The following is a 15,221-nucleotide window of genomic DNA, read 5'->3' on the forward strand; positions in this document are numbered from 1 at the left end:
TTCAAATGAAATTGCCTCCAAATTCACCTCATTCAAATTGTATTTCATTTCAAGTGGTGGAGCCAAGTATGGTGCCCACTTCCCAAGTCAAAAATCGCGCCTAGGAGAGAGGACCACGATTTTGTCATAAAATAAAGTCTTCTTTCAATCATCAAATAATTCGCCCAGGCATGACTTAGGAAAAATATCACATTATGCACAATTCCCCATAACATCAATCAGTAATAAAATAATTAAATATTAAACCTTAGGATAAGGAAATAATATTTAATTAAATCGCTTATAACTCCAATACTGATTATCAACAAAATCTGGATGAGGCCGAGCAATGAGGATCATTGAACTGCGTTGGATCAGGACCAAATCCAGGACTGCCAAAAATAGAATGCCCAAATTGCCACTTACTAAAAATAGTAAGTCATGAAATAATGCTCCGAAAATCATGATCTTCGCAACTAGAGAAAGAGCTTGGCAAGCTTAGTAACACTGCACCATCCAGACAGCCAAACCCTAACTTACTAAAAATAGTAAGTTCACATTCCACCCCTGAAAAGCTTGGTCAGAACTCCATAGAACATGGAAACCCTAATTCTCCTTTCCACATAGCCTACGAGTCTCTGGAATAGGCCAATGGACCACTGAATGCATCATCACAAGGAAGGGGACATTACAAAGATAACCCAAAAAGTGGGTCACTCAAATAGAAAAATATTTCATTTGTCTTTCTTAGTGGGTGTAGATTTTGTTTATAGCAATTTTTTTTTTTTAAAATCTATGTTACCTCAAGTTTTCGGGACGGGGACGGCAGGGGATGGGGACAACGGGGGACGGGGGTACGCATTTTCGGGATAGTGATTGTTTTTTTGCCAATCTTGGGGATGACAAAGGGGATGGCTACATAAAAGTAGGGAAAATTAAAATATATAGGGAAATTTAAAATATTCATATGAAAACATGGATAAAACATGCACATATCCATTATAGAACCTTAACATATAAGAACTAGTAGAGTTCTTATGGCAAATTTGTGTTAAATTGAGAGTCAAAGTCAAATTGCTCATAGAATTCATTGTCAAAATTCATTGTCTATATGCAGAATTTATGGGGACGTCCCCTAGGAGTCCCTTGTCCCCGAGACGGGGATGGCTGAAAAAAATACCGAGGACGCGTCCCCGGGTAACATAGAAAAAAATGCATGAATGAAGTTTTTGAAATTAAATTTAAGAAGATTTTTGTCAAATTTTAAAAAAATCAAATCAATGTGGGCACATGTAGGTACAGTATTCAATGTGTATCTGGGCTGTATTGGATACGTATTTGTTTCGAATACGAGAACAGATACGGGGATACGCATGCCCAGGGAGAGACAAAGGAGTTTCCGGCTACTCTGATTGACATTTCTTCTTTCATAATTTTTAGGGTTGAAAAAGCCAGCATTAAAGCTCAAATTTTGATGTCTTCGAAGCCTGGTTCTTATTCCATTTTTAAGCTGATCTGAAGAATTAATGACAGATTGTTGAATTGTGGTGGTCTTAGTTTTTCTTCTTCTAATGTAGCTAACTCATAACAAACAACGCTAAAATTGTAGGGCAATTGGGTTTATAGTGGAGGGCACATATAATCACATTAATCACATTAATTGGACACCATGTGTACTCAACTCACCCAATTTGACCTTGCAGAAGAGTGGCACACGAATTCAGTGGGTCAAACATATCTACACAGTGGGCAAGGAGATCCAAATGTTTGTGACTAATCATCATAAGTCACAAGGCAACTTCAAAACCTTCTCCAAGTTGGACTTGTTGAAGGTAAATCAATTTTATTTTTTAATATATTTTTAATTCCTTTGACTATTATTTTTTATTGGTGATATGTTACATGTGTTTTTTTATACCATGCTAGGTTGCCAAAAATCGATTGGCATCTCACACAATCATCTTAAGACAATTTATGAAGGTACAAGAGGTCTCAAGTTTTGTGGTCATTAACAACTTGTTAAGTGTAGGAAGGCAGTCAAGCATAGAAAGAGCTCAAAAAGTAAAAGTATTGATCCTTGATGATGAGTGGTGGTCTTGTGTGGATATGCTTTCAAATTCATTGAGCCCATCATAAGCATGATTAGATATGTTGATACTAATTTCCCATGTTTGGGTGAAATTTATGATGGCGTGGAATCTATGGTGAAGAAAATAATAGTAATAAATGCCAAAGAATATGACACAATGGAAATAATTTTCAAGGTTGTGCAAAAGATTATCGTGACCATTGGAGCAAGATGACCACCCCCTTTACATCTCTTAGCATTTGCTTTGTCACCAAAGTATTATAGCAAAGAGGTACTTTCATTACCAAGGGTGCCACCATATAGGGATGGGGAGGGTGCTGTTGGCTATAAGGCTGCATTTAACAAGATATTTTCAGATGAAGATATCCAGTATTGTCTTGAGTGAGTTTAGCCACTTCATATCTTCAAGAAATTATGATGTAGCCTCTATAGATGAGACAGTTTCTACACTTGACACAACTAGTGAGAGTGGCAATCCAATTGATTGTGGTTCAAATGGTGACCTTGATGCTTTTGATGAAGAAAAATATGAAGACTGTTCATTATTGATTGTGATTTGAATTTTCAATGTGTCATGACATTTTGAGACATGAATATTATTATTACTGCAAATTATGAATATGAGATATTTAAATATATATATATATATATATATATATATATATATATATATATATATATATATATATATATATATATCAAGTTTTGGTATTTGTACCCACATCCATACCCGATCGATAACTTAGGATCTAAACTATCTAAATGTTACTCTAAACAAACGATAGATGTAGTGGTGTTTATCGATGTCCCTTGTGGCTAGGGTTACAACAAACATACAAGGATCGACCTGTGACCATGTGTCCTCCATAACCATCTACATGAAAGCGATCCCACAATCTTCGGCACATTGGGTATCACGTGGCAACCAACTCAAATCCCCTCATGCATTGCTATGTACAATCTCCATAACTTAACCTCTTTTTCATCACTTTAACGATGTTTTGTCAAGCCCATTGATTTGTGATAGAAGGCTCTTCCTTCATTTTCGATATTGCTTTTTGGAAAAGGCTATGCCCAAGCATACTTTGCTCCCAGCACTAGGAAAGCAATTATACTTTTTGATACTATTGACTCTCTTTATACTTTTTGATACTTTTCAATATTGCTTTTTGGCAAAGGCTATGCCCAGGCATACTTTGCTCCCAGCACTAGGGAAACAATTATACTTTTTGATACTATTGACTCTCTTACCTCAACATCCAATGCACCTTTCTAGCAGCATTAAGAAATAGCCATTCATTGATAACTTCTAAAACAACTTCAAAGTTATGATGTATCTTATAGCTCTCTGCTAAAATTGTCATCGTACTGAAAAGGTGTGAATTAGGCAAGACCAAGAAATAGACATCATTATTATGTGCTTAATGCCCCTTGTATAAGTCAAAAATTGTAAGCTTTACTACTGCTTGTTGGAATCTTTTGACAACCATACAATTGAGTGTGTAAAGGAAATCATGCACTACTCTCTAATCTACCAGTTTTGCTCATCTGCTCAAGGGAAGCCATTGCATGAGCCTATTCATACAAAATTCATGTCAGACTGTTGCTCGAAAGTTCCTGAAGAAATTCTATTGCTATCTTTTCAATCAGTGTTTCTTGCATAATATGCTCAGTGAGATATGCACCTTCAAAGGAAAATTACAATGCAAATTATAGTTTCCTTGAACTTCCCATTCATGCCTATGTTGAAAGCATCATAGTTTTCAGTGTCTTCGATAAATATTAGAATCCTATTAAAAAACAATTTACCTTGATTACTTTACAGAATACTTCCGGCAGAAGAAAATACAATGTATCCATGCCTAACATAGAATTTTTAATTCTAGAGTTATATATGGAAATTTCGTTCACAAAAGTACAAGTCAGAATTGTGTCATGTAATGCCTTCTATGAACATTACATAAAATTTGATGCCCTTAGTTAAAGCCATTTTGCAAGAAAGAATGAGTTTCTTATTGGTCGCGTTGGCACACTTTGTATTAGAGAGAAATGTTGAGAATAAGATAGGGAAAAAATAAAGCTCCCAAATCCTCTGATTTTTTATACTATTCTGATCATGTTTGCCCTCAATTTTATGGGACTTTCACTAGATTGTATCATTAATATCTCAAGATCATCCACCTCCACTATACAACCATTTAGTTTACGCTTTAGACTACATAGTTGTGGCCATTGTATAGTCTTCTTCTGCTCATGTCTGCCCTCAATTTTTATCCGAGTTTCACTTGGTACTTACACTAGAATCTCAAGATCATCATATGATACCAGTGTTTTAGTTTATGGTTTTGAAACCTTCAATGTATATTCTAAAACTTATTGGCTGCATAAAAGCATAGTTTCAGTGTATGATTGAGCATGCATTAGGATGCACAAAGCAAAATCAGCATTCAACATTGAGCATCAAATTAAATGCCACAACCAAACTCCAATAAGGAATTCACCAAGTAGGAGATGATTAAAGACCATGAACAGGGAGCCACACAGCATAATTTCAAGCAGTCTGACAGCCCATCAAAATCTGAGTACTTTGCAACTAGCACTTAAAATATGGTAAATAGTAAATACCATAGTCCTAAACAGAAATCTTACCCTTTATCAGCATCTAAAAGTTGAACGAAAAAGGAGAAAATATCATAAGTATTTCCAGGGTCGTCACAGAATAATATAATTGTAGAAGCATTTTTGTCATTGGTACTGTTGTGATCATGTGCCCTAACAAAGCTAAACATTTCAGTAAGAATGATATTGAACATAATTCATAGGAAATGCATATGAACCCTTTTGGTTGTTGGTCTAATTTCAATGAGAGAGTCCTGCCCATTATTTAGATTTCAGTAACATAAACAAAAAAGTAAAATGACCTTTCCATATAAAATTTAAAAAATTAAAATTGTCTCTGTGTCATATTGCTTACCAGAATCCAACCCAACCCTCCCAATCTCTGTGACTTGCTGATAGTAAACCTTCTGCCAGGCTGACAAGTCACATTTCAAAATGACTTGAGTTTTACCAGGTAAGAACTTTTCCACCTCATTTTTCTTCCTTCTCAGTAGAAACGGCCGGATAACCTGGGCCCACAAAGTCAGTGTTTAGGTATACCTTGTTCCATGCATCAGGAAACATAATGCAACAAAGTGTTGATGAGCTACACCACTTAAGTTCATAAGATGCTAGCAGATGCATAGAAGCTTTCTTTCTAAATTGGTAAATAAAACATTATATTTTGATAAAAGCCTTTTACCTCCATTTATTGCGGAAATGCTACTTACATGATGTAGGCGGTTTATAACAAGAAGTTGCTCTTCTTCTGTCAGAGAAATGTCACAACGGTCTGCAAATGGTGCATTGAACCAGTCCTCAAAATTTTGGACAGAGTTAAAAATACTAGGTAATAAGTAGTTGAGCAGAGCCCACAGTTCCTGAAGACTGTTCTGTATAGGAGTACCAGTCAACAGAAGCCTCCGTCGAATACGGTACCTGCACAATTAGGTAGAAAATCATTGGTTGCAAAGCTTCTAACTTTTAGTCTCTTCTATTTGAACCAACTGATGTGTACAAATCTAAGTTTTCATCAAAATAGATGGCTTATTATATAAGATTACATAAAAAATTGGACCAAGTTATGTAGGTACAATCTAGTCCATGTCAGAGCTGATAAATTTCTTAAAAAATCTAGAGTTGAATTCATGGCAAGAGGCACAGTTGCCAAGCAGCAGTTGTCACAGCTCCCCACAGAGTTCAAGGCTGAGGCATTGCATTAGCAGCAGCATTTCTTGCACTTCTAAACCAAAGCACAGCAATCATTTGGCAGACAACAGGTCAAATTACAGCAACAATGTGACAAACCTACACAGCCATACAGACAAATATAACAATTTTTAGGGGTAAAACAGCTGGCTTTTGAAATTTCATGGATGAAACCTGGCGAAATCCATGACTTAGATTACCATCCTGAAAAATAGATGACTAATATCGATTCATGGTCCAGCATTTCTGCTTTCTAAAAATATGTTCCTCTCATTTGGATCAGATGAACTACTCAAATTTCACTTTTTAGTTGACAAGAAATTTTGTTTGACTAAATGCTGCCAAAGATAGGAGCAAACATAGAATAACCAAAATTCAAAAACTTTAAAACATCTATTGCAATGTCCCTATCAAGGAATTTTAAACACATTAGCAATTTTCAGAATTTTAGCTCACAAGCATTTTGTCAAACAATTGGTGTAACATGAAAACCATTCAACATTTTTACAAGAATTGGTGCTTTCCAAAAATAGCAATTTTCTCCAAGAAATGTGGAGTGCTCCCACAATGTAAAAACTGCACCAAGAAAGTATCATTGGACCCATCTTGATCTCTTGAGATCACTACCACTATTAGAATTCCTTTTCAAAAATGTAAGAACTCTACAAGGAAGTTCGACTTTCCTCAGATGTTGGTATGGGCTAGAAAAAGGGGACATTAATAATTTTAGCTACCATATTAGCTTATATTAATTTGAAACATAATAAATGAGTAATTTTACAACCATGCATACAAGTAAACTTGTCATATACCAATGGAGCCATTGATGGTGAGGTTTTTACTTGAATGGTAGTTGAGTTAATAACTGTTGCTTGTACAATGGCTATGCTCACCCTCTTGTTACTATTCATTATTGCTCCTCCCAAAACAAATTCTCCAAGAGTTAAAAAAATGCTGATTTAATGGAAATAAAAGTACAATGTGCTTCTTGAACGTTTTGATGTCATACTCCCAAAAAAAAATTATCCTTAGTATGCAAAGTATCTCTGCAAATCATTCAAGTAAAACCCATGTCTGCAGACAAAATATCTGACATATTAAATAATAAGCCAGGGTTACCAAAGCACGACTTTCATATAATCAATTTGTTGAGCATGACTGAGAGAGAGAAATGAAGTTCGATATGCCTATTGCACATAATACTACTCAATACAAAGGAAATTACTAAAGTTTCAAGAGGACACATCCCCTCCTCCCAAAACCCACAATCTTATTCCCAAGACATGAGGACATTCTCTGGCCATCTTCTATCCCTATAGATTTATGGGATGCATCCTAAATGCCACTTGATATGACTGATTCCTTGGGACGTCAAACAGTCTCTCGAATGGCTGAAGACATCTCTGATATCTCCTAACCATCCTAGGGGCATCAAACATCCATTTTTTGTACATTAAAGAAAAATCGTTTAATATTTTTATTTGAAAAGAAAACAACAATGTGGGTGCCCCAAGAGCTCCCCCACAGCCGTATCAAACTCAAAACCCTCCCTATGTCTAACCAAACCATCCTTTTGCAACTCACAAATACCACATCAACTTGCAATTTCACATTTTCCACTTGCAGCTATGAAGAGAAAGGAAAGATCAATTATTAACAAAATTTGTCATCACTGAGTATGCAACCATTTTTGCCAAGTGTGCTACAATCACCATGACTAAAATAAGTAATTTTCTTTCAAAGATCTTAGACCCTTTTCCTTCAAAGATCTTTTACACCGATGGTCAAATATTATGCATAGGCCCATTCAAACCTATGAAACCCTAATAGCAATATGTGACCATTTTTGCCAAATACAAGTCTAAAAATTTAAGGGGGGGCAAGATGTCATGAGGATAGAAAGTTCTAGTCATAGTTACTTGTAGTCTCATGCCACAACCTATGACACCCATTTTTAGAGACATATTATGAAATCTCTACACATTAGGAGACATCAAATGAAGTTCCTTTGCATCTCCATACGTCTCCTAGAACCACCCTTTAAAAAATCATATTAAATTAAAATATACTAGATTTTCATAGTTGTGCTGGTATGTGATTGACAAAAGTTAAAAGAACTAAATAAATTCACTAACAGACTTGTAATTTTTTATTTTTAGCATAAAATTACAAGCTTTTCTGTTGCAAAATATTTTCTTATCAAATCTCAAAAAAGTAATAGTATGAGGCGTAACCATATTAAGGCCAAAGATGTGTACATGCATTTTAATTTTTTACATATGATTGGAAATATAGTCAACTCCAAGGAGACCTATACCAAGCTTCTAAAATAATGGCCTTCCCTTACCAATCCCTATCTACCATATCAAGGCAATTATGGTTTACAATTTAATTGCTTATATCATGAAATTGAATATCAAATATAATTTTAATTAGTCTTTGTTGTCTTTGAAATCTATTTCAATACTTTAAAATGATAATATTTTTACTTTAAAGCATTTTAGTATTATACATTTATTAAAGTTGCATATCCATTGTATGATATAAGTTTTATATTTATAATAAATTTGTGATCTCCAACATTTTTGAAGATGGTGTACCATTACTTCTCCCCATCTATGTGATAACAAAATGTTGCAAGATTTCTTCAACTGTTCATAATATAATTTCATTGAACCACTTTACAAAGAAAGAACATAAAAGACTATGTCTGCTGCTCCGATTTACCAAGTACAAATGCATAAGTATAAACCTGAACTTAAAATTAGTTAAACAGGGACCAAACTGTTGTTACCAATCAGCAAGACAACAAGCACAGTTTGTTGCAAATGGCAAAGAACAGGGATAGAACAAGTGAAGAATGATCTGACCTTGGCAGTAATAGTATAAGCTTGGAAAAAAGCAGATTGATATGCAAAATTTTCATCCAGATAAGGGAAAGAGTGCTTCTCAACAAAAAGGACCTTCATAGACAGATCTGGAACTGATTTTCTGATCCCAGCCACAAATTAATTTGATGCATACATGGGTCTGTACACACTCAAAGTCCAGTTACACGCTGAAATGATACCCGGCAGCCACTGATCAGTCTGAAAATCGTTAAATATACTCAATCCTCAGTGGTCATCACTAAAAAAACATCCAGTATTACTAACTTCAGTTTCTGCTACTGGAAAGGGTACAAAACAGCAGTTGACCAGGCCTTTAATACAATCAAACACCCATTAATGGTCGCTTCTATACAGAGAAAATGATATTAAGGTAGCCCTAAAGCTCAGATCAGTATCCATGATCTCCTATCTGCAGCAATAGACCACTCTTCTTTCCATTAAGAGCTGAGTCAAGTTGAACCTCCCAAACTCCAATGCACCTACTCCCACAAGCACCACATACAGAAAGCAATATTAAAATAATCCATCCTTGAATAGCTGCACTGTCTCTTCTTTCATAAATTGAATCCTTCAAAGGCCTCAATTCTATCTTATAAAACTATGACCAACTCAACCAGATTTTGTGTCCACCCACTCAGCCAGGCCAATATGACCACTCCGACTTGGTCTTCTTTTTCACGTTTGGCTTACTCAAGGTTTCACAACTTCAGAAACTTAAATATCGCCCAGGAATATTTCTATATACTCAGCCAGCAAGAAGAACAAACAAACCTCACATTTTTAATCTCATTTTCTAACATGAGCTGGCAATTTTTTATTTTTTTTTAAACCTGATGTGGCACTAGAAAGCAACAAGTTTTGTCCTTATTCAAACTCTGGATGAGCCAAATCAGACCTTGATCATACCTGCAAGAAATTCTCTTTTAACACAAGCTGAGACTCTGGATGAGCCACACTGTAATAACCAGGGTGGATCTTTGACCACTGTGACTATTCTTCTCCAAGACGGTTCCCATCCTCTAGAAGGCTGAGACAAACTGTATTCTATCTCAAACCCCAAGGATTTCACTAGAGACAAATAGCACAATCTGCTTCATGCCCAATGAGTCCCTCAACTCCCTTTAATACTCTTTTCCTGCCAACTTCCAGAAAACACCATTTATAAATCAATTTCTTAATTTAAACTTGATTTTTGGCTCCAAACAAGACCTTTTCATTTTAATAATGAAGATTTGACATGTAAGGTCCCTGTTATACGTGCCCATGATTTAAAACTCTTTCCCCTGCTTTCGACGAGCTATGACAATAAGGTGCTTGTAAAATATTTTAATATAATTTTAACATCCTTAGTCAAAATAATTAAAATAAACCATTAATGCACCAAATTTGCAAAAATTGCCGGAACACATCAAAATTGAAATCTAACTATGCTAAAGAGATCTCGATGTATAATAATGATAAACAGAACCATCTAGGTGACTTAATAAAAATAGATAGCCTCTCCAAGATTCTTGGAGAATGCACCAAAAGTTAGAAATCACCATGGAAAGTGGCATGTGTCCTCTAGAGTAGCTGAGCTCATTGGCGACATCAAATAACTCATCTAACAAATAGGCACCCATCAAGAAAGTCAAAGTCAACTGCAGTGCAAGGGAACCCTAAAACGGGGACATTACAAAGGAAGATGAAGGCTAGTTGTGATGAATTAAATACTGTTCTAACGTTCTTGAACATGCAAAGAACATGTGGAGGATAATGATATAGCAAAATTCTTCAATGGTCACACCAACCCATTTCATGTGGCATATTTTTTATATTTAAAAAAAAAATTGAAAAGGGCAAACACAATTCAATCCTCATATGGGGCCCATGGAGAACAAAGCTCATGTACCAGCCTCCTAGATAAACAACATTCAAGGGTGTACTTGTTGATGGAAGACATGAGGTGATCATGATTTAAGGTAAGCTGCTCCATTCTGATGGACTGGTGAACCAATATTACACATCCTCCACTCACTAATATTATTGTTACATGTTTGTTTGGCTCATATTTTCTTAAATATGATGATTGCTTCAAGAAATAAAATGACTAATTCAGCTCAAGTTTATTAGTTAGTTGGTTTGATGCTAAAGATTGCTCACAGATATATTTTTTACACCCTACATTGTTTTTACCAATTGAATAATGTTTTGAAATTCATTAGGAAAATAGTTTAGGTGAAGACAATGGTGGCCAAAACAAGAGCCATACAAATGTTAGAGAGGATCTTGGAGGTGCAAGAGGCTCTAAAAAACATGGTAGCTTGTGCAAAGTGGAAATTTTAAATTGAGGCCAAGTCAAAAGAAGGGAAGAAGGTGAGACATATAGTATTCAATGATGCTCAGTGGTCCACCTTGAGGTAAACAAATTTGGAAAGTAATTTATCAATTTTGTGTATTAAATTTTTATTTCTCTTACTTATATTTTTATTTTACCTTTAATTGTGATTTTGAAAAAAATTAGCATTCACTTTTATAATTTTTATTTGTTTTTAAAGGTTTCTTCAAAATAAGTTTATTTTGTCATATCACCTGTTTTGGAGGTAGTTAGGTATGTTGATACAAACTCTCCTAGCCTTGGAGAGATTTATGAGACAATTGATAGCATGCTTGACCAAATTATGCAAGCAATTCGATTGTAACATGGAGTTGGAACATAACGAACACTCCATATGGCAACATATGCTTTTAACCTCAACTGGTATCCCATATACTTTCCTTCATTCCTAGCTATCTGCTTCTCACAAGAGTTCACCTATCTCAGAGGCAGTTAGGTATGTTGATACAAACTCAACTAACCTTGGAGAGATTTATGAGACATTTGATAGCATACTTTTGACCAAATGAAGTAAGCAATTTGCAAATTCTAAAATATGCATATTAGGCCTATTACGACATGGAAGTGGAACACAATGAACACTCCATATGGAAACATATGCTCTTAAACTCAAGTGGTATATGTCATATACTTTCCTTCATTTTTGGTTAAATGCCTCTCACAAGAGTTCACAACAATGATCTTAGGTTATAAAGTTGAACTCGACTGGATAAATTTGTCCACAAGAGCTCAATAAGATACAAGAATCAAAATCAACAACGAACCCAAAGCAACTAATCATACATGACCATATTGCGTGTCATTTGTCAACACCAATCTGGAAACTATTGCTCATATTGAGGACATCAAAGCTGGGGAAGCAAGCAATAAAGATGAGAATTTGATAAATTGATGATAACCTACTCTTGTAGTGACTCAAAAGATCAATATGTTCAAGGAAAGGGATCTTGTCATTGATTGTTTAAATGGAGAACTTGTGCCTCCCCCAGTTGCGAAAAAGGAGGAACATAAATTTGATGGCCTCTATGAGATTTGTTTTAATGGCATCAAAAGAAAAATGGTGCTAGAGATAGAGTAATGCTTGTTTCCTTTTATGAAAGCAAGACTTACCATGCTTATAGGGTGCAAATCAATGGCATGAACAATGTTACTCAATATGAAGCTCTTATCCTTGGTCTCCAAATGGTCACCAAAAGAGAAATCAAGTTGTTATCCACCTTTGGAGAGATTGAGCTAATGATCGGGCAAATTAGATCGATCTGTTGGTGTTGGAAATAAGCCACACCCGGACCGACGATGGACTGGTCCAAGAGGGGCCAGTAGCTCAGTGGTAGAGCACTCCAGCAGCGTATGGAAGGTCCTAGGTTCGAGTCCTAGCTGGGGCATGTCTCAACACAATCTACTCCCAAAGCGCCATTAATTGCAAGCATTCAAACATTGGGTATGGGACATGCTTGAATGCTTCAAGTATGTTAACATCCAAGCAATCTCAAAAGAATTGAACAAGAAAAAAAAGTCTACGACAACATTTATTTAATAGGTCTACATTTGATCCCATTGCTGATCTCTTCCAAAAAAAGGTAAACGTAGCAAAACAACCCATTTCAACTAATGGTCCACCAATAAGGTCATGCAATTCTTCAACAAGCATTCAACAATGACACAAACATGGTCATATTTTAATAGAGTTGAGTGAACATCTCAACAAGGTATATAGCAACCAGCTCTTGTAGATGAATTCAAACAAGATTAGGATGGGCCTAATCATGCTAGACAATATTTTCATCCCGAATGATGAATTTAGAAATACGAAGTTTTACTCTATAAGATCAAGCCTAACCTTTATAGAGACAAAGAGCTTACTCCTAGAAAATAAATTTAAGTTGGGCAAGCAAAGTGTAATATCCCCAAATAGGATACCAAAAACAATAAAATAATTTCTGCAAACTAGGGCACAAATCTGATACAAAAAACTTTTACATCTAGGGCATAAATCTGGTAATTTATTTTGCATATAAACATTTTCATTACAGCCCAAAATTCTGATCAGATTTCAGTTCAGAATTAAAACTGAAGGATAGCAAATACTGATTATTATTAAACTCAAGAAAATAACAATTCAAACCCTTATGACTACCCAGAAAATTCCAAAACTAAATTTCACACCTATCCATCAAATAAATGTGCAAAACTCATACCAAATTAGTCCAGATCTAGGTCAGAATATTTTTCTAACCCCGGCCGTCCTTCCAAAGTGATGCCAAGTTCCCAAATTGACCAGCTCTAAGTCTGGAATTGATGCTCTTTAACAGCTGTCCATAGAAAACCTAGAAATGAAGGATTTGCAGCAGTAAACATTCCCAAATCTGAGTCTCCAGCACTGATATTATCCTTAATCCAAGATGCAGTAGCAATAAACAGAAATCTCAGATCAGAAGATAACCTTATTACTATCAAATTTGTCTTCGAATGAAGATTTCACAAATTTGACCTGATGTAGACTACGTTGCGAATCCAGCCCTTTTTAGGAAGAACTAGATTTTCGTCCAATCCTTCTGTTGAACTCTTGAAGGTTTTCATCTCCAGAATTCACCGAAATATTTATCAGATCAGAAACATCATAACAAGCATGCCTTCTTTCTTTCATTCAGATTCCTTATAAAGAACTCCAAGAAGCATCTAGAACATTAGGCCAACCTGGCCGACCAAAATATTTATTATATTTTGGAAAAATTTATTTAATAAAGTGACATAATAATATTTTATTATTTATTAAATTAATTAATATTAAGTCATCATTTAAATATTTTATTTGTTTTTTTTTCGACAACTTAATAAAATTAGAGAGATAAGATTTGCACATCGGAATCAGTAATTCCCATCACATAGAAATCATCCTTGATGGTGTAGTCATCAAACTCAATGTTCAACTATGGTATCCTCTTGTTGCATCTCATCTTAAATCCATCAGCCATCATGACATGGAATCCTGGAAAATCTTCCAATGGCAAACTACTCTTAACCGCCAAATTATCACTCCCAAAATTGTGAGTTGCACCGCTATCCACCAAACATGTCACTTGCTGTCCATTCACAATTCCTCTTACCTTGAATGGTTGATACTTGGGTATTCCTAGAAGTAGGGCAGTAGCTACATGTGCTAAGGCTGTACTAAGTATGATCAATGGTGTCTTCATTGTCAGATGAAACTTCAACATAATATATTTTACCTTTCTCAAGGCATCTATGACCGGGCACCCATGGTTCATGACAATGAAAAGACAACTTCTTCCTAAGCAACTCATTCTTGCTCACAACTTCCCTACTTCGTTTGGATAGAATGCTAGAATCCTCTTGAGATGATTTCTTTTGATTACTATTTATATCCTCATGATAGTGCTTACTCTTAGGAGTAGAAAATTCCATGTGGCGTGCTCTCTTAATGGCATTGGCAAGAGTAGGAGGACCAAAAGCTTTGACCCAACCCGTAAGAGGTTCTGTCAAACCCTCTATGAACCAAGCAATCAGCCTATTCTCAGTCACATCAGAAACCATCACTGAAAAACGTTGAAATTCTGAAATGTATGCATCGAGTGTCCCCACTTGTTTCAGCTGAGCTAACGCCCTTGAGTGTGCCTCTGAATGCTTACAGTCAAACCACTCCATCAATGTAGTTCAAAACTGATTATATGAAACTATTGAACCATGACCTTGTGTGACTAATCCATGATACCACCACTCATGTGCAACTCCTTCAAGGTGACGAGTAGCAAAGTTCATGGCTTTACTCTCCTTCATCTTATTTAGATCAAGGTAAGTATCTAATTTTTGAATCCAAGCTCTAGTCGTACACTTGGATGATCCATCAAATGTAGGTAAGGATAGATGTTCCAACCTTTTCTGCAACCCATAGTTCAACTTCCCTTGATCCCATTGTTTCTTCTTTGGCTTTGCGTGTTTAGTGACCTCCAAATAATCTTTAAAAGTGATTGCTGCATGAAAATCTACCCCCAAAGCTTGATGCTTAGCCAAAATCTCAGCATACTCATTACCATTAATGGGTTCCTCTTGTGTAGGC

The 15,221-nt window shown here is 35.6% G+C and overlaps 1 protein-coding gene across 1 annotated transcript in view; it reads right to left on the reverse strand.

The window, feature by feature from the left end:
• LOC131049734 (probable ATP-dependent DNA helicase CHR12) overlaps positions 1-15,221 on the reverse strand; it is a 199,935-nt gene that overhangs the window by 8,170 nt on the left and 176,544 nt on the right. Inside the window, exons 11-12 of the mRNA XM_057983800.2 lie at positions 5,398-5,605; positions 5,043-5,196 (exon numbers count right to left, since the gene is read on the reverse strand). Coding sequence (XP_057839783.2) covers positions 5,043-5,196; positions 5,398-5,605 — 362 coding nt within the window. The remainder of the gene's footprint in view (positions 1-5,042; positions 5,197-5,397; positions 5,606-15,221) is intronic.

Source organism: Cryptomeria japonica, chromosome 5 (genome assembly GCF_030272615.1).
Source record: "Cryptomeria japonica chromosome 5, Sugi_1.0, whole genome shotgun sequence".
Taxonomy (NCBI): domain Eukaryota; kingdom Viridiplantae; phylum Streptophyta; class Pinopsida; order Cupressales; family Cupressaceae; genus Cryptomeria; species Cryptomeria japonica.